The sequence below is a fragment of the Tenrec ecaudatus genome, chromosome 17 (genome assembly GCF_050624435.1).
Source record: "Tenrec ecaudatus isolate mTenEca1 chromosome 17, mTenEca1.hap1, whole genome shotgun sequence".
In the NCBI taxonomy this organism is placed as follows: Eukaryota; Metazoa; Chordata; class Mammalia; order Afrosoricida; family Tenrecidae; genus Tenrec; species Tenrec ecaudatus.
In genome coordinates, this window is record NC_134546.1 from 30,442,960 (window position 1) to 30,463,711 (window position 20,752).

At 42.2% G+C, this 20,752-nt stretch overlaps 1 protein-coding gene and 1 pseudogene across 4 annotated transcripts; one reads left to right on the plus strand and one right to left on the minus strand.

Annotated features, from left to right (window-relative positions):
* Positions 1-11,374: 11,374 nt before the first annotated feature.
* SRSF7 (serine and arginine rich splicing factor 7) lies at positions 11,375-17,331 on the minus strand. 4 transcript variants are annotated; one of them, XM_075535405.1, is made up of 8 exons: positions 17,172-17,331; positions 15,824-16,004; positions 15,368-15,544; positions 14,409-14,483; positions 14,213-14,314; positions 13,040-13,093; positions 12,219-12,254; positions 11,375-11,676 (listed from the first exon to the last, which is right to left on the minus strand). In XM_075535405.1, the coding sequence occupies exons 1-8, from the start codon at positions 17,197-17,199 to the stop codon at positions 11,622-11,624; spliced, it is 708 nt and encodes a 235-aa protein (XP_075391520.1). In that variant the 5' UTR covers positions 17,200-17,331; the 3' UTR covers positions 11,375-11,621. The 4 variants fall into 4 exon arrangements, with proteins under 4 accessions (XP_075391520.1, XP_075391519.1, XP_075391522.1 ...); XM_075535404.1 differs by having other exon boundaries at positions 14,204-14,314; XM_075535407.1 differs by lacking the exon at positions 12,219-12,254.
* Positions 17,307-20,752, plus strand: part of LOC142430341 (tetratricopeptide repeat protein 39B pseudogene) — a 29,077-nt pseudogene continuing 25,631 nt past the window's right edge.

Genomic DNA, 20,752 nt, shown 5'->3' on the forward strand with positions numbered 1-20,752 from the left:
TTGGTGGGAGTTACACTGAATATCAATATGCAATCAAATTACACTAACCCTTCACCTTTTTAATAATCTCCAAATGTGATCATCTATTCGCCATTCCTGGACCAAATCTTTTTATGCACATATGACCTGGGGCCTCTGGCAAGATGGTTCCAGTAGGCACTGCGCTCCTACTAATCTTAGCCAGCGAGGCTTTTCCCAGGCCACTCCACGCAGCTATAGCATACAATTCCTTACATCCATTACAAGAAACAGTAACCAACATAACCATTAAACAAAGAGGATGGCCTGACTTACACCCTCTACTAAAGTCAGGTATTAATCTCACCCTATTTCTGTTTGTTAACAAACAATGCCCTTTAACATAGGATTAAAGCCACAGGTGTATGAAGCCCAGAACTATGTCCCATAAGGGATTATGGCTAGAAGGGCTATATTAATTATGACTCAATCAAAATGTTAGAAAATCAGAAATCAATAACAGAAAGAGCAAGGGAAAAAAATCAAATACATAGAAACTGAACAACACCCTGCTTTAAAACCACTAGGTAATTGAAAAAAAATCGGGAATGAAAAGTTAAAATTCCTTAAAACAAATGAGAACAAAACAGTGCATACCAAACCTTTGGGACACAGCAAAAACAGTACTCAAGCGCAATTTATAGTAATAAAAATGCACATCGGGTGAAGGGAGACAGCGGTTGGTTTAAGGCATGAAAAAAATGTGTAAGTTATCAAGGGTTCATGGGGGGCTGGGGGTGGAAATGAGCTGATAACAAGGGCTCAAGTAGAAAAAAAAAGTTTTTGAAAATAATGACAACAAATGTACAAATGTGCTTGACATGATGGATGGATGGATGGATGGTGGTGACAAGAACTTTTAAGAGCCCCCAATAAAATGATTAAAAAACAAACATGCACATCAAGAGGGAAATCAAAATCAACACATTAAAAACCAGTATCTTCAACAATTAGAATGACATTAACAAAATAAATCTTTAATAAACAAAAGAAAAATCAAGATTAGGGCATAAATAAATCAGAAAAGCAATAAATAAAAACTTAGAAGTCGGTTCTCTGAAAGGATCAACAAAAGTCACAAACCACTGGCAAACCTAACTCACAAAACCAAACTCACTGCCTTTGTGTCAATTCGAACTCCTAGTGGCCCCGTGCGACAGGGTAGAGCCATCCCTGAGAGTTTCTAAGACTTTTAAAAAATTATTTTTAAATGTTTTATCTTAATCATTTTTGAGGGCTCTTGCAGCTATCACAATCCAAACATCAATTGTATCAAACACATTTGTACATGTTCCCATCATTTCCAAAGCATTTCTGCTTGAACCCTTGGTATCAGGCTCCTCTTTTTTCCCCTCCCTCCATCTCCATCCCACCCTCATGAACCCTTGATAATTTATGAATTATTTTTATTTTCATGTTTTACATGGTTTGCTGTCTCCCTTCATAATGTTTCTGTTGTTCGTCCTCCTGGGTGGGTAGATGGGGTTGTACGTTGATCACTGTGATTGGTTCCTCAACTGTAACTATTTTTTTAATCTTTTAATTCCATTTTTCTTTTTCTTTAACATTTTATTAGGGACTCATACAACTCTTATCACAATCCATACATACATCAATTGTATAAAGCACATCTGTACATTCTTTGCCCTCATTTTCAAAGCATCTGCTCTCCACTTAAGCCCTTTGCATCAGGTCCTCTTTTTTTTTTCACTCCCTCCCCGCTTCCCACTCCCTCATGGGCCCTTGATAATTTATAAATTATTTTGTCATATCTTTCCCTGTCCAACATCTCCCTTCACCCACTTTTCTGTTGTCCATCCCCCAGGGAGGAGGTCACAAGTAGATCCTTGTAATCAGTTCCCTTTCCAATCCACTCATCCTCTACCCTCCCAGTATCATCCCTCACACCCTGGTCCTGAAGGTATCATCCGCCCTGGATTCCCTGTGCCTCCAGCTCCTATCTGCACCAGTGTACATCCTCTGCTCTATCCAGACTTGCAAGGAAGAATTTGGATCATGATAGTGGGCGGGGAGAAAGCATTTAGGAACTGGAGGAAAGCTGTTTTCTTCATCAGTGCTACATCGCACCCTGACTGACTCATCTCCTCCCCTAGATCCCTCTGCAAGGGGATCTCCAGTGGCCAACAAATGGGCTTTGGGTCTCCACTCTGCACTTTCCCCTTCATTCACTATGGAAAGATTTTTTTTTTTTAATGATGCCTTATACCTGATCCCTTCAACACCTGATCGCACAGGCTGGTGTGCTTCTTCCATATGGGCTTTGTTGCTTCTGAGCTAGATGGCCGCTTGTTTACCTTCAAGCCTTTAAGACCCCAGACACTATCCCTTTTGATAGCCGGGCACCATCAGCTTTCTTCACCACATTTGCTTATTCACCCGCTTTGGTTTCAGCGGTTGTGTCGGGAGGGTGAGCATCATAGAATGCCAATTTAATAGAAGTATTCATGCATTGAGGGAGTGCTTGAGTAGAGGCCCACGGTCCTTCTACCACCTTAATAATAAACCTATAAATATAGGCACATAGATCTATTTCCCCATTGTCATATATATATTTACATATGCACGTCTTTGTCTAGACCTCTATAAATGCCCTTTGCCTCCTAGCTCTTTCCTCTATTTCCCTTGACTTTCCTTCTGTCCCACTAATCATGCTCCGTCCCCACCTGGGTTTCAGCTATACCTCTTTGTTACCTTACCCTTGATCATTCCCTACCAGGCCTGCCACACCCACCTCACCACCAATTTAGATCCCTTGTTGTTCCCTTGTCCCTGGGTTTGTTAACACCACTTCCTTACCCCCCCACCTCTCCCTATCCCATGCCCCCCCCACCGGAACTGCCGGTTCCGTTGTTTTTCCTCCAGATAGTTCATCCAGCCTCTTATTTAGACAAACCTGCAGAGATAACACGCACATTTTAAAGGAATAGAAAACCCTATCTTTCTAAGTTGCAGCTGGTAGTTTCAAAATGCTGACCTTGCAGCCAGCAGCCCAATCAATGCACACCCACTACGCCACCAGAGCAAAAGAAAGTGCAAAGGAAAAGAAGGTGCAAATATCAAGAGTAAAAAATAAAAACGGGTACCATCATACCAGAACCAAATAAATAACACAATATCACAAAGGACTTTTGTTTTTAGGACCATTGAGTTGGTTCCAACTCCTATCAACCCAGTGTACGAGAGAATAAAACACCTGTGTCATCCTCACAATTGTCATGTTTAGGTCTATTGTTGATGGACTGAGCCACTGTCAATCCCTCTCAAGGGTTTTCCTCCTTTTTGCTGCCCTTCTGCTTTACCAAGCATGATGTCCTTTTCCAAAGACTGGTCTCCTGTCTAAAGTATATGAGACTAAGTCTCACCACCCTCACTTCTAAGGAGCAATTTGGATTTGTTCCAAGACAGATGTTTGTTCTTTTGGCATCCATGGTGCTTTCAATATTCTTCACCATCATCATCAATTCAAATGCATCGATTCTTCTTTGGTCTTTCTTATTCAATGTATAACTTTCACATGCATATAAGGTAATTCATACTTATGCATGTAAGGTAATTCATACTTGTACTTAAAATACTTGTATGTCATGGATTGCATCAGGGGCACCTTAGTTCTCAAAGTAACATCCTTGCTTTTCAGCACTTTAAAGAGGTTTGAGCAGATTTACCCAAATGCAGGGCATCATATGATCTCAATTACTGCTTCCATGAGTCTTGATGTAGAGACAAAATCCTTGACAACTTCAATCTCTTTTCCATTTCACATTACCTGTTTATCCAGTTGTAAGGATGTTTTCTTCACACTGAGTTGCGATCCATATGGAAGGCTGCAATCCTGGATCTTCACTTCAAGTGCTTCAAGTCCCCTACTTTTAGCAAAGTTGTGTCATCTGAATATTCTTCCAATCCTGATGTCTCATTTGTCCTTATACAGTCCATCTTCTCGATCTATTTTTTGAGGATACAGACTAAGTATGATGAAAGGATACAACTTTGTTATACACCTGTCCTGATTCAAAACTAGGCAGTATTCCTTGTTCTGTTCCTACGGGTCTCTTGATCCATGGATAGCTTTTGCCTTAGCACAATTAAGTACTCTGGAATTCTCTTTCTTCTCAAGGCTATCCATGTCATTTGTTATGGTCCACAGACTAAAGCCTTTGCAGTCAGTAAGACACAAGTCAACATCTCTGCTTTCAGCCAAGATCCATCTGATATTGGCAATGTTATTTGTTCTATGTCTTCTGAATCCAGCTTGAATTTCTGGCAAATCCCTGTCAATGTACTGTTGAAACTGTTGGATGATCTTCAGCAAAATTTTACTTGCATGTGATATTAATGATATTGTTCTAAATTTCTGCCTTCTCTTGAGTCAGCTTTCTTTGGAATGGGTACAAATATGAATCTTCTAGTCGATTGGCCAGGAGCTAGCCTCCAAATTTCTTGCCATACACTAAAAGTAAATCCCAGTTATAAAGATCATCGAGAAAACAGGGACAAATTTAATACAGACATGCAAACTAAAACAGATCACAAACACAATACCAAATAACAAAAAGCAAACAAAAACGGAAGACAACAAAATAGATGACTGGGCCCTATGACCTGCAGAACCATACTCAGTGCAAACTATTGACAATAGGAAGACAATGGAAATAACCTAAATGCCATCAGTATAAGAATACGAAACATTCGTCTTTGTCATATTGCAACCCCAAAGTGAACCTAAGACATGCAAATCCCATGGACAGGCAGATAGTCTGGGTTCCTAATAAACTCTAGCACCAATTCAAGAACAGTTAGTTCTGATAACATGACCCTGCTAGATACTCACCTTCATGAAATGGTCACTGAAGATAAGGGTATTACAGCAAAGTGTGGCGAAGAAAGTAGATGGTGCCCGGCTCTCAATCAGAATAGTGTATGGGGTCTTAAACGCTTGTATTCGAACAAGCAACCATCTATGTGAGGAGTCAACTAACTTGACATGGAAGAAACACACAGCTTGTATGACCCAAAGATAACAATTCAATTCATATATGGCAATGGGAAGAGTATTGGAGCTAAAGTTATACACACCCAATTTGCAGGTGGTTATGGAAGACAGTGGGAGGCCAAACCCATCTGCAGAGTATCTAGTTAAGACTGAGTTGCTGGCTGATCCATTCTAGCCACAGGCAGAGTCTCAAACAACCTATTGGCAGAGTTCTTTATAATACTTGGCCAGTTTAAAAAAAAAAACTTGGCCAGTTGACCTCCCTATAGACCCAACTTGATTTGTTCTGGGTTAAGTATTTCCACTTGTTTTAGGACAGAAATTCCTTGCTTGGCTTTTTTAATGATGCAGGGTCTTTCCTCATTATCTGTATTTTATCTTTCTATTGTTATTTTATCTTTACCACCTTATGTTGATTTGGTTTATTGCTTCTGCGGGAGTCTTTGCATAAGAGAAATGGCTGCATAGTGATAAGAACTGATACAAGGGTTTATAGGTCAGGGACAGGTGGCAGGGAGGAAAGGGGATTTAGGGAGGACACAATGAAGGTGGGAGAGGGAGGGAGCACTAGAACTGATTGTGATTGCTCCACTCATTTAGGTGATTTAACCAGGGGGGTGGCACTGTGATGTTCTAAAATTTACTTACATAATGATTGTACAATTCTTGATATGACTGAAGGATTGAACTACTGAATTGTATGATATGTAAATTATGTGTCAATAAAACTTGAAAAATAAAACAAAAAAAGAGAAACTTTGGTACATACACACCATGAAATACTATGCATTGCTGAAGAAAGATGAAATTTTGAAGCGCTTCATGGCAGGGATGGACCAGAGGAACATTATGCAGAGTGAAATGAGTTAATGACAAAAGGACAAATACTACACGAGACCACTGCTTTGAAGAAAATATCAGGAAAAAGGTTTTCATACCAAAGCCAAACAGACTTGGATGCCTACCAAGGGTTGGGGGTAGCAGGTGGGTATAGGGTAGTGGGGCAGGCGAGAAGGAAGGCGAGAAGGAACAATAGGCTAGAGAGCAGGGGTTGGCAAATGTTCTCAGGCCATATGCAAGCTCTTTCAGTACACACGTGGCCCAGAAGTAACAGTGAAAATTTTCAAAGTATATTATTCAAATAATGGTGATTTCATTTGTAAAACTGCATATATGGCTCTTGAATCATTTTTAAATTGTTGTGAGGGACAGAATTGACTCTTCCACCTCAAGTTTGCCAGCTTCGGGCTTCAGGACAAACAGGTGTCAACTTCCATTCAAAGGGAAAGATAGCATTCCAAATGAAGACAAAGGAGGTGGGGGAAGAGGGTAAACTGGGAGGTTCGATAAGTTGGGATAAGTTGCTGAAAACAAAACTGATGAACTGATGACCACTTAGAGCACAATAAAGAATTACTCTTTTAAAAATTTATGCTGAGGCACCATTTTCAACCCAAGTGGTTGAAAATTCCAAATCTGAGGGCTCACCAAGGAAATCATGGTGCAAACAGGCACCCTGATACGACAGCAGCAAACAATAGCCAGCAAAAATACAAATGAACAGACCCTGACCCAGTGATTCAACTTCTAGAGATTATCCTAGATTTGCTTGCCCGGTTTGCAGTTAGTCACGGTAACACTGTTCGTACTAGCAATGAGAAATAACCTTCCTATCCATCCGCTCTCCTTTGCAGAAAAAACATTACCAAATCTACATTCCATACTCCCTCTCCTCCCAGACCCTCTGGTCACCCTTGTTCTCTTCACCTTGGCCTCCTTGCTCCCCAAAAACTGAAGCCTCTCTAGGGCTTGTGCTCACTGTGTTTTCCCACTTAGAACATCCTTTCAAATCGATTGTTCATTCCTTCCCTTGATCACATCACCATTAAAGGCCTTCCTAAACCACCCATTATAAAGCAACAGTCAGCTTCCTACCCTTTTGTCCTACTTTATGCTCCTCTCTCTCCAGTCTAGACTTTGCAAGGATATTTTGTTCACATCTGTATCCCAAGGCTAGTACAGTAACTAGCACAGTGGAGAGGGTTCGGAGTTTACTAGACAAAGCGTGCAACCTTCAGTTAACTAAGTAGCATGTAATAAAAAACCAGGAGGCATCTAGTATGAAAGACACAAGCATACCATAAGCATTAGAGAAAATATGAGGGAGCTTCATAACTCTGTGGAAAAATGAACTTTCTACAGGAATACTAGGATGTAAATTTGCTTATATACGGATGGACTACCCAGTAAGCTACTAGCTGCTAACAATGGTTGCCTCCTAGTGGGGAACTGGAGAGGTGCTTGAGGGGTAGGGCACCTTCTCACTAAGTAAACCTTGAGAAGATTAGCAATTCAAACCACGAAATGCAAAGACTGGCCCACTAGCCTGAGGAAAAGGAATAAACTCTGGCACTGAAAAGGGCCTTCAGAGCTTAGGTCAATAGGCTCCTACATTCTATATCCTTCGGAACTACCCTTCTACCCAACATCTTTCCAGAAAAAAAGCCAAGTTATTATCCCCAGAGGGTAGGGCTGCAGGTTGTCTTTTGTCCTTTGTTTCCCATTATTTCCTATGTGGTTTTGAGTCATCCTAAGCGGCAATACAACCCAAAGCAAAATTGTTGTTTTAAGGGTCTTACCAGTAAAAAACAAGGGCTTTAAGCTGTAGTTTCACCTACCACGCCAATGAACCTCATGGACTGAAATATGTACTCACAAAGCACGTGTTAATTAGCTAGACCATGATTCTTAGTGGTTTGGCACTTATGTGATTTGGCAGGTATGTGGTGGTGTTATCTAATGCGATCAGCCAATCACTTGTTAAGAGAATACTCTCAGATCACAGCCCTGATTGACACGGAGTTTTCCTGGGATGTGGCCTGCATCATAATTTCACAAGAGGTAAAAGCTAGCAGAGGGTCCCCATTACCAGCACGAAAGGAGGCAGCAGAGTACATCCTTTGGACCCAGGGTTACTGCCCTGAGAATCTCCCAGATTCAGGTCAAGATTGAAGCTAAGACACAGAGAACTCCAAGGTGTTGAAAGGAGACTTTCCCCCCATAGCTGACCAAAAAAGCCATCTTCTAGAGCTAGCACCATGCATTTGGACATCTTTCTCAGTTGGGTTGTACGAAGAATGAGAAATCAGGATTGGAGGAAGGCTTACCAACTAGCTGTGATATGCAAATGAACCCACCTTTTAAAAGTAAAGGGGTACTTGAAGCGCTTGATGCTCATGGAAGCAGCGGGCAAGAAATCAGAGTTGGCACCGGATATAGCCGCTGCACAAGACCCCTTTGTAAAGCACTGAAAAGCCAAGGATGCTACTTTTGAGGCCTAAAGTACATCTAACCCAAGCCATGGCATTTTCAATCTCATGTCTGTGAAAGTTGGACACTGAGTAAGGAAGAGACCGAAGAAAATGCAGATTTTATATATTCTGCACTGCCAGAACGTGGCCTGGAAGCAGAGCCATAATGCCCGAGCGGTAAGGACAGAACCCATCTCTGTACTTTGGACATGTTCTCAGGAAAGACGAGTCCCTGGAGGCCATCATCCTTGGAAAGATAGAGGGGAAGAGAAAAAGACGACCTTTGACAGGATGGATTGACAGTGGCTGCAACAATAGGTTCAAATCTGAGAACAGTGTGAGGACAGTGCAGGATCAGGAACTTTGTTCTGAGTCTGAACCGACTCAAAAGCACCTAATAGCTTTCTCAGCTAAGAATACAGCCATTAAGTCACCCATGTGTGCTTCTGATACAGCAGCACCCGATTACCAAAACAGCTACCAATCTGAGTCCATTTCCTCTTCTGGGAGATGGAGGTCATAGTCTGTTATGGGAATGAAATACCTGATATTTTCACTTAAAAACAGGTAAACTTAAAGCCTGTATCAGTCTGCTGTAGGCATGGTCAGTGATCACTTTCCTTCCCCAAACTTTCAGAATGCCAACTGGCACGAGTTGTCACCATACTCCAAGATCCGTCCACCTAGTAAACTTCTGATCCAGGATGTTCTCCCAGGTATAAACCTGCATTGATTTGCCTTGAAATGAATGAACTCAGAACATCTCCTAAAATGCCTAATTTTTTACTGCACTCTGAGACCAATAAAAAGTTTATTACTGACAAGTTGTTCGATAGCAGAGACATGTTTAAACCTGCCTTGTTTGGAATGAACCCATGCACTAGCTGGAACCTGAGTAGCACCCTTTCTCACAGAACTTTGTACATAGCTGGTGTGTAACCTCCAACCAAAGAGCTACAAGCTAAGAACTTGATCTGATGAAAACAACTTTGTTCTCTTGGGAACTGCAAACTTTTATACTTTCCATTTCCTATTAGCTTAATGCCTTAGAAGAAAACATGTTTCTTTAAATTATACCTACAAAAGATGACTGACAATCCTATCCCAATTCATTTACCGTAACATCTCAATTTGACAAAATATTAGGGTCTTTAGGTTTTAAGCTGCGAGGACACAGCCCAAATGGTAAAGAGCCACTACTGACTTAATTCTCAACCTAGTTCAAAACCAATGCAGGCCTACTGCATGCCCAGCATTTATTACTTATCCCTAATTGGTTGTCCTGGTAGCACTGTGGGATAAGGACTAGCCTGCTAAACACAAGGTCAGGAGTTCAAAACTCACAGCAGGCTTTTAATGGGACAAAGATGAGGCTTTCTGCTCCACTAACGAATTACAGCCCAAGAAACCCTGAGGAGTTCAACCCAGCACTATAGTCATATTGAAGACAAAATAAGACTCTACATCCAAAAGCATTTAACTGTCTACCATGTCAAGTTTGCCAAACTCAAATCCACTTACTCTGAACCAGCACTTTTCAAGTCAAACGATCAATTTTCACAACCTAATATGAAACATACCACACACACAAAAGGTACTGAGTCAAAAGGAAAGGTATTGGTCTAAATAGCCAGCATTCATTCCAACTGTTATTTTTCTATTGAACATTTTTTGCAGTTCCTCCATACCCTTTCATACTAATTTTCAGGGTGCTAGCCCATCCCTCAACTACAGGATTATTCATTCCTATTCTTGATTCAAACTCCCATCTCAAAAACTGAGTATCAGGATTTTTTTTTCAATCTCTAGGATTTATTGTTGAGTAAACTTTTATATACACATAACAATTAAAGCTAACCAAGTGCAACAAATAAACCTGCCAATTATACACAACATAGCTTTATACCAACCATATATATCGTTCAGCCAGTTAAAATTCTAAAAAGCATCTAAGTATTTCCAATGCGCTGATGTGGTCACTCTAGACCACCAAATAAACTTGGCAAGCAGACCGCATTCCCAAATTGCAGTGCTACTGGCTTTGTTGTACGAACACTTGTGCCATCAGCATTGATACGAGGTGATTTTTAAAAAAACCGTTCTCATTTTTGCTATTTGCACATAGGATAGAGAATACCTGGTAAAGCTTGACGAAAAAAATCTTGATCAATTGTTACTACCCTAACTAGTAAGAGGATTTAAAAAGTCTGAATAAAGATCTACTTACTGGCTGTCACATTCTAAGATCTACCAGGTGCAATAAGAAAAAATTTGCTACATGAGGAATTGCTAAAATATTAAGTGTATTTTACAAAACTGCTTTTGTCTCACATTAACATTTGTGGTTGACATCTTTATTCACTGCACCAGCCTGGCAAAATAGGAGGAATTATGTTGGATGGTGGAAACTAAAACTGCTTGAAAATGTAAGGTCTATTCAGAATAAAGCAATACATCTGAAGGACAAAGTATTAGGGCTGGAAAATTTTGCAAGGCTGGCTTACACAAAGATGTTTTGCCCTACATTCAGACAAGTCCTCAAACATGCAGAGGGGGAGCATAGGGTGTTAATTAAAAAAAATGGTTGAATAATGTTGAAAGAAAAAGCACACCAGGCTCTCCCCAACACAGGGAGTTCTATTTTGACACCTAATAGCCTGAAAACTTTAGTTGCTTCAGAAATCAGATTTTCCAGTGTCAAGTCCCAACTACTTGTGCCATTTACTTCTATAAGCTCTTGGCCTAGGCCTAGTTCCTCCACTCATTCGTAGGCAAGTAAGTGGTCCCCCTCTACTATGAAGTCTAATGCCAACTTCAAGTACATTCACTCTCAGAAAGACTTGTAATGCTCACTATTATGAGGGACCTCAAGATCAGATCTTACTCAATACCTTTGAGGCTAATAAAGGGATTTCAAAACCCTGTAAGGCCCTGACCAACAAAAAAATAATTAATCATGTTCAAAGCCGTAACACCATTAAACTTTCATATATCACGTTTATCAAATTGAAAAGTTAAACACAAATCGAAATTCTAGTTAGAAACATTTTATTTAAATGTGCCAAATAAAAACCCCACACGTTCAGATCATAGGATGTTAGCTACATTCAACAAAAACGTATATTATCTTACTGCTGTGAATTTACAGAGTAATAATCCAGATCCATTTTGATTAGATGGTTCAAATACCATTCCTCAGTTACACTTTACAGACATCACAAATCCCTTATAATAATGTAAACAAAATAACTTTTCCCCAAAAGGTGAACTTGAGAACTTCAGTCCATTCTTTCGGGGCTTGCACTTCTGCGCGGACTTCCTGATGGGGAACGACTAAAAAGAAAAACATTAGGTTTAAAACCACTTAGTGTCCACTCAAACTTTTTTATTTTAATGTACATGGTCAGGGAAACATTCCGTTTCAATTTAAAGTGGCCAAAGGTACCAAGACTAAGTTTTCCTTAAATTTAATATGCTCAATAATCCAGAGCCTCTTTTGATAAAGCTGTACAGCGTCATTTTTGGTCATCCAGCGTAGTTATGTGTAATTGTGAATTTGCAATATAGAATCACTCCTCATGTAGGCATTTCCTTTCACATAGTTTTCCATTGTGCAAGGGGGGGAAAAAGGCAATTCACTATGAAACTATAGAATTTAAGCTAAACAGACTAATTAAGTTCATCTTAGTAACAGTTCAAGGCTACATACTTCAAAAAAATTTAAGAAAAAGCAGTCACTTCAAAAACTTATCTCTTATCTATATAGCACCAATCCTCCAAAGAGCTCAAAGACTGCAAAGTAGGCAGTTAGCAAACAAACTGCAGAGGCCACACTTGACAGTAACATTTGTCAACACAAGTTGTATTTAACTTACCTTCTTTTTGGAGATGGTGATCTGGACTTTGATCGGCTGTCAAAACATGAGAAATTCTATTAAGCCAAGGTACTAGTACTAGCCAAACTCCTATCTTAGTCAGAAAACCAAAAAATGAGCCCCCAAATTGTCGTCTTAAGCTTAAATTGGAGGAAAATGCATAATGCCCTATGCATTATTTCCAGATGCTTCTCCATGCAACACAGCTAGTCCATGACTTATGATATCCTCAACTTCTCGTGGTACATCTTTACTATGCACTACAATGCTACATCATTTGCAGATGTTCCAAGCTCAGACTGAGCTGTGTGTAATGTCACCGACACAGCAACTAGGATAAACATGATGCTTCCAGAGAAAGCGGATACTTTGTGTCCCAGTAATGAGTTAGTCTCTGAACCCCACACACAGGTCTACCCTGACCTATAGGGTCTATCAGTCGGAATTAACTGGATGGGTGTTTTTTATAATGAAAACTCACTTTTTACGCAACTTACAATAGTCATCAGAACAGAGCCCTGTTTAAAATTAAGGGCTACTTGTAGTTAGCTCTAACTGGGGCCTCTGAGAATTATAATTCCCAAGATGAGCTGCAAACTTTCTCCCCTACAGTTTCAAATTCCATTATTCAGAAAGTCTACTAAGTGGGCCAGTTGCCAATGAAGCTATATTTAAAGTTAGATTTATAATTAATATACGGTGTTCCCACTTAACACCCAGGCTTAAAGCTACTTGATATGATAACAATACAAAACACTTTGAACTCTTTGGATATTGGTGCCATATAACTAGAAGAGTATTAACCAGCCTTTTTGGCCTACCTGCTTCTTGGTCTTGAAAGAGATCGGGATCTGGATCGTGACCTTGACCGAGATCTTAAAAAGAAAACATAATTAATCCATTAGTCCATAGGAGAAATCCAATATCTACCAAGTACCATATTAGTTTGGCTGGGAGACACTAACACTAAGTAAGGTCCAACTCTGGGCCTGTTAGTTGAAGATAGGAAAATTATTACTTTGAACAGCATGTTAGAGATTTAAGAAATTAGTTTTATTTCTATTATGACAGGTGGCCAATAGAGGACATGCTACTTCTATGAGAGAGGAAACCCCTCAAAATGGATTGAGAGTGGGGAGCAACAATGGGCTCCAACATGGCAAGAAGGTGAAGGTGGGACGTTACCAGGTAGGTGTGTGCACAAGCTCATGGAGTGGGAATCACTGTTAACAGAGTGATCGTCAAATGCTCTCTTGGGCCCAACACACTTCTTTTATATAATCTTAAACGTGCTAGAATTAAACAGATCCATCTTCCCAACCTGTGGGTTGTGACCCCTTTGTGGGTCGAACAACCCTTTCACACGGGTCGCTCGATTCCTAAGAGTAGCAAAATTAATTATGAAGTAGCAACGAGAATAATTTTATGGTTTGGGGGGTCAGCACAACATGAGAACTGTATTAAAGGGCCGCAGCATTAGGAAGGCTGAGAACCACTGACCTAGATCTACATCTTTTTCAAATGTACCAGTTTTGACAATCCTTACAGTAAAATACTTTGTGCTATTATTGAGCACCTTGCCCCATTGTTATTACAGTTTCTAAGAGAACAGTACATGAACACATATAGTACATTCCCAAGTCTCAAAATACACCTTTATCATGCCAAAAAAGGCTTCCATCTAGCTCCTAGTAATTCCTCTGTGGTCATAATATACCTTATTCAATGTCACAATAAAATCTTTTAGCACTAATATTTACCTATACAATAGATGAAATCTGATGCCTAAAGCGTATAGCAACATGCCTGCCCAGATGTTGAAAACAACTTCTGTTTAAGTACCCCCATCACCAGGGCCACACCAACAAGCCTTGAAAATCTTTAGTTGTGCTTAAAAAAAAAACCTACAAAACTCTTAGCCATGTCACCCTAGGTCATTTATAAACTCAATCTGGTGATAAGCCAGAGGAGAAAATGCTACATACTGGAAATACCTCGATCCTTTTATAGAACCGGATCTAGACCTTCTGAGCGAAGCCGATCTTGATCTACGCAAAGACACAGATCTAGATCGTCGAGGAGATGCAGATCTGGACCTAAAATGAAAATGAAACCCAATCAATGGTTGAAGGGCACCTCCAAATAAAGTTCTGCCTCATTTTTAAAAACCTGTAGTCAACACGCTCTTACCTGTGTCCTCTGCTCCTGCTGCGTGAGCGAGAATAGCGCCTTCCCCTGGACCTCGAATGTGATCTAGACCTTGACCTATTTTTCAAGTTAGAAAGTAATATGATGTCAGAAGGCAGCTTATTTGTAATAATGTGTATGCCTTTGCTGAAATCAAATCTCAAGACTATTTAAATTTAGTGTCTCATTTGGAAATTAAAAATTTGGGGCCTAGTATAATAATAATAATAATATTAATCATTAATTTTAAGCTACCTAAAAAGTTTAAAAAGTTGAATTACATCATAGAATTACATAATACAAATCACTGTAATGTGTATTTAAAATAAACCTTGCAAGTTTGCAGGTCGACCCTCTTTGGCCCATGGTCTAGCAGATCTAGACGATCTAGAAGTATCTATAGCCGATCGCTGCATCTAGATGTTTTCTTCAATCTAGCGACGATCAAACTGACAGCCAAATGAGCCAGATGAGGCTTGATTGACGCAAGAAGATTTTTCTAGTTGGGAATGTGGTCAATCTGGTGTTCCTCTTTCTAAACCGGAGGGGGCCCCAATTGTAAGCCAAATTTACGGTTACGGCGATCACCGTCTCAAATTTTCTGCCCTTTAAAGAATAAGGTGAAGCTAGGTGTAGATGACTCGAGGGGATCTGGCCTCTTATGCTGATCACCTCAAGGTCTAGGAGAATCTTAATTGTCGGATTTGCAAGGCGCCTCAGCATGATATCATAAGGCTCGTGACATTCTGAATCAAGGCGACTGACTCAAACGAAGAAACCTGAAAGGTTTTGACCAGGTTGATTATTAACATATTAACATTTTAAAATTAAAACAAAAATTGTAAAATACACCTGTACAATTAACATTCAATTTTAAAGATAAACAATTATTTTCTCCCTTGCCAATACAAAAATCACTCCATTAACGAGTATACCAACCATTTCTGTATCAAAATAAATACCTGCTTCTCCTTCGTCGGCTGTAACGGTGGCAATCATAAGCATAATGTCCCTTTTCTCCACACTCATAACATCTATCATTAGGATCAAAGGGACGGCGAGCAGGTGGCCTATCAAAACGAGATCGGCGAGGCATGCCTGTTGACAGCTCAACTCTCACTCGAGAACCACAGATTACCCTAAGAAAGCAATAGAATTCTCATGTTTTAAATATGCATGTAAATCCTTGGTTTAGCAGCAAAAAACGTTCAAAGCACTTTATCCATTTAAGCTTCTTTTATCTCTCCTAAGGCCTTCCAACACCATCTTCACAGCCCTCTTCAAGCCTTTAGGTCTTAAGCCATAAAATCGTGATTGGCTTATTCATACACAGTACCTTTCATTCAGGCTGCAGAACTCACTGCTGAGCACACAAAGAATATTTGCAACGTGCAGTTAATGCAGACATCTTAACTTACTTCCCATCCAGTCCACGAACTGCATCTTCTGCATCTCTGGGATCTTCAAATTCCACAAAGGCAAATCCTGGAGGGTTTCTTGCGATCCACACTGTTCTTAAGGGACCGTAATAGCTGAAAGCCCTTTCTAACTCTCCTTTGCCAGCACCGGTCCCCAGGTTACCAACATACACCTTGGTCTCTGTTTAAAAAGGAGATTGGGGGAGGGGAGGGGGGTAAGAGAAGGATGTTATGCGAAATCCTGCCCCAAGTTTGCATTCTGTGTCTAAAACCGGGGTGGTGGTCCTTAAGCTTAAAGCAAAGCACGCTCAACGCGCTTCCAGCCAGTTGCCTCTCTAAACCGTTAAGTGCGACAGTCGTGAAACTCCGTGTTTCCGACCAGCCGGAGGCTGTTGTTTTCTCACAACGACCCCATGTGACAGAATAGAACTGCCCGACGGGGGGTTCCCCGGGCGTCCGCTCTCCGGGAGCGGATCGGCAGGCCTTTCTCCCGCGCAGCCGCAGGGTGGCTCAACGCCTCAACCTTGGGTCTAACAGTCGAGCGCTTAACCGCGGCGCATCCACCGGGGCTCCTTCGGAACCCGGGGCGACCTCCGAAACCCTAGCGAAGCTCGCGTGGGCCGCCCCGGCCCGCCCCCGGCAGCCGGAGCGCGCGGGCCCGCGGCGGCGGGCGGCCCGGGGCAGGGGCAGGGCCAGGCCAGCTCGGCCGCCGGCGCAGGCCCTCCGCGGCAGCAGCAGCCCCAGGCGCGGCCCAGCCCGGCTCAGCTCCCCGCGCTCCCAACAACGACCAGAGAAAAGAAACCGGGCGCCAAGATTATCTCGCTCCACCGACCCCGCCGCTTGGAGGGTGGCTGGACGAGCACGCGCAGCTCCCGGCGGCCACCGTGTCGTCCAGGCGCCGACTCAGCACCGTGGGCACGGCTGCAACCAGCGGTGTGCGCTAAAGTGGCGGGAAAGCGCTAAGGAAATGCGCCACCGCGGGCGTCAATGTGCGCAAAATGGCAGCCGCCGCCGCTGCCGCCGCCGCCGAGGGCGGGCGGTGAGGGGAGGGGAGGAGGGAGCGGGCGGCCCCGAGGAGGGCAACGGGCAAACCGCGCTCTAGAGCCCAGCCTCGGGCTGCACCCAACAACCCAAACGTCCAGCAACTCATCAGGGCCAGACCAGCCACCCGCCACCCTCCCACCTCCTTCAGTACCCCGCCCCCGCTGCCCCCGGCTTCGTACGGCGTGCGCCGAAGCCGCCATTACGCACGCGGAATAACCGTCTCCCGGCCGCTGCGCTAACCCTCCGGCCTCGTAATACCTCACACACTCGCAGCACTACCCCTCGCCGGCCCCCAGCAACTCACCTCCTCCGTACCGCCCGTAACGCGACATGACGACGGGCCCGCGTGCTCGCTCGCAGCTCGCAGTGCCCAGGTCGTGACTACGACAAGCCGACTCGCCAACGGTCCTAGCGGCGCTACGAGGAAGCGCCCGGCTTCCGGCTTATATAGGCGGCGGCTGAGCCGTGCGCATGCGTCATCTCGACGTTCTGCGCGGCACAAAGGAGCTGAGCGGAAACAGCGGAGTAGCGACGCGGAGGGAACCAAAGCGAGCAAATGCAAATCACGGCGGAGGGATACGTCTCCATGGGAACGCCACCATCTCGGCCGCAAACCACCGTAGGCTCTGCCTTGCGCCGTCCCGCCCCTTCCCCTTCCCCGTCCCCTCCCCCTTGTCCAGGACCCTCCCCATTTCCCTTCCCTCCTCTTCCTCCTCCTCCTCCTCCTTCTCCTCCTCCCCCTCTCCTCCTCCTCTCCTTTCTCTCCAGTTGAGGAATTTTCCTACAGGTGCGTTATGCCGGCCAAAAGAAAACTTGTAAAAGTTGTAACATTTCATCGCTAATGGTACAGCCTTGGCCGTTATTCGGCTGGAGGCGCTGGCCTCGGCCGTGCCTCAGCGATCCCTGCGCTCATCAGAGTTAATCGGAAGTCTGGCCAGGGTGAGAATTCCAGGAGCCTTGCCATTCGGCGAAGTCCCCTACCCTAGCCCTCAAAAAGGCTCTCCCCCTAGGGTCACGTGGTAACAGGTGAGGAGGCGCCCCCTGCTCCCGCCCCTTGAGGACCTCTCACCGACTTGACAACATGATCCAAGTTTTCGGAGCCTTTTCTCTGAGTACGTTAACCTTGTGACAAGACCCTAAAGTCTTTCAAGTGTTTTGGCCAGTGAGACTATTTGCGTTCTTAAGTACAACCTGATCTACTTGTACTTCTTCCCTCTGGTCCTCTCTGCTTTGTGTTATCGTAGTCCATCTCCACTACTAGTACAAGGATCTTGTGAAAGAGATCCTGGACTTAGTCATCTTTGAAATCACTCAGCGGAGAGAGCAGCTTCGTTGCTCAACCAGTCCTTTATACCAAGCAATTGGAAACTTTTTTTTTCCCTTTAGACTATTAGTGTTTAAAATCCAACTTTGATTTTATACAATGGATTTGCCAGACACCGATTCTAGAACTACAGATTCCAGTTTGTTATACCTGTCACAGTGCACACAGTGTGGCATCACACCATCCATGCTTGGAATACTCAAAGCTTAGAGCGATTCCACCTGAAAGCAGAAATGCTTGGGCGTTTTTTGTTTTGATGTTTTTCATCTGCTATAACTTCCCTTGGTGTGCACAAGGGTCAGGTGCAAAGTCCAGAAGACAGGAGGCTTAATTAGGTGAATGAAGAATGATGGGATCCTCTCTGAGGAATATTACAAATTTATGTGCCTATGAGTATATCCACAAATTTATAAAAAGGAGAATCCACAGTCAAGCAACTCTAGCTGGAGAAGATTCTATTCCAAACCCACTGCTATGGAGTTTTAATTCTCACAGGGACCCTAGATAGGCTTTCCAAGACTATACGACTCCACAAGAGTTGACAGTCCTCTCTCTCCACAGAACAGCTGGTGGGTTTGAACTGCCAACTGGTGAGCAGACTAGTGGTTGTTCTTCCTAGCATAATTGAGTTTGTTTTCTTCTATTTATCAAGATTCTTCTCCAAAGGATTAAACTGTATTAATAATTTCATCTTTCTAGACATCCTGAAATATAGAATATCAACTTTATAAAGCTTCACAAATATAACTCTTAAGAATTTATGAAAAATTATGAAAATATCTGTTGGATTAAACATAATTTCTTGGAAGAGTATAGTTATATGCTATTGTGTAATTCCTAATTCACTGCCATCATTGACCCATAGCAACCCTCTGAGCCTCAGTAAGTATTTTTAGATTCTGAATGCAAAGTCTAAAGAGAATCTAAAGCAAGAAATAAACCAAATGTAAAGCAGCAATATTCCAACTTATAACAAACTGCTTTAACACTCATTTAAGTAAGAAACCCTGGCTTCTCATGGAGGCAGGGACTTTGACAGCTAAATACTTTTTCTTCAATTACTAGTATTATTTATTCTAGACTAGACTTTGCTTAACCCAATCACCATGAAAAAAAAAGAATAGTTCTGTTTGATATTTCTGTTACTCTGAACTTGCAATCCAGGCTTTTCACTAAATGTCCTTCCAAATCAGGGCGATTTCATGGTGCAGGATGCTTTTATCCCTGCTGGTTCTCTCTGAAACCAATTTCACTCACAAAATGCCTGCCTCGAAGAGTCTATGTGAAATTAAGACCACATTTCCAGATTCTACTGAAATTGAATGTCAAAACTAGTCAATCAATCAGTACTTTCAGATCATCTTTATGGCATATTGACTAATTCTTAAAATACTACTGTTGTTAAATACTGATGGTAATATTTGTTAGAAAAAGGATTAATTATTTATCATTTTACTGGTTTTCAAACTTTATCTGCATTGCCTAGAATCTGGACTACCAACCAGCAAAGCATTTTTTTAAATACCCTTCTTAATCTTTATGCATTTAGCTTCCCATTTAATTCACTGTCATCCTTTTAGCTGGGATGTGAAACTTTTCAAATGAAAGGGAAGCAAATTTATACCTTTTGTTTTTAATACAAAGAAATAGTCTAGAGTAGCAAATATTTGGTTTTTGATAGGCATTTATATGTATACTGTTGTTTCAGATTGTGTAAGAGACTCCAACTCAAATATAATTTATGGAGAACATTTAAGTCTCAAAAGAGACAAAAGACAACACAGAGGCACAGGCAGGTCATGCAGTTGAGGGGCACCGTGAGCACAAGGTCAAAATGGCATGCTAGGATTTATAGCCCCACACTGTTTAAATAAGACATGGAAGACAAAGAAACTGTCACAAATTCAGGATTGGCAGCTGATCAGTATATCACAGTTAGAGGTGGAACTACAGGAGTAGGAACAGGACCGTGATGTTAGAAGGATTACAAGATTGTAAATGCAGGGCCTTCCCACCAAGGCAGTCAGGACATGATTGATAGGGCAAGACCCATGACCACATGACCACTGTACTGCCCCAAAGATGGTGACCTCCATCACCGACATACCCAGGCAAACCTTTACGAGAGGGACTGCCCTTCCTGCCCTTCCCAGGGCTGATTGAAAGGGGGTGTAGCTCATCTACTTTCCAAGGTACTCAGCCAGGATTATCTACATCCTTGATTAATGACCAGAAGAATTCAGTGGAGGTTTAACCTACACAGGGACTCTGCAAATGGATTTTGGGCTGCCCCTGCCACCCACAGCCCCTTACAATCCGGAGTGCTTAGAATTTAAGTTGTAATAAACATACTACCGTATGTATATGTATGTGTGTGTATGTGTGTGTGTGTATTCTATAAATCAAGCCAAACAGAATTTAGCTTTCTTTTCCAACATGTGCTAACCTCCTAATTTACTCTAAATGCTGTTAGGAAACTCTGGGAAGGGAAAGTTCTTAGAGGCATATTTACAAATTGTTCATATTTTATTAAGAAATTAACTTCTCATTAGACAAATCCA

What these genes read in the sequence shown, in the direction of transcription:
- SRSF7 (XM_075535404.1), bottom strand. Translation starts at nt 17,199, where the DNA reads ATGTCGCGTTACGGGCGGTACGGAGGAG. An exon ending in GTTCGTGGACTGGATGGGAA is followed by an intron (nt 15,545 to 15,823) that starts GTAAGTTAAGAT and finishes TTGCTTTCTTAG; the next exon opens with GGTAATCTGTGGTTCTCGAG. An exon ending in TCACCATCTCCAAAAAGAAG is followed by an intron (nt 11,677 to 12,218) that starts GTAAGTTAAATA and finishes TTTTCTTTTTAG; the next exon opens with TCGTTCCCCATCAGGAAGTC.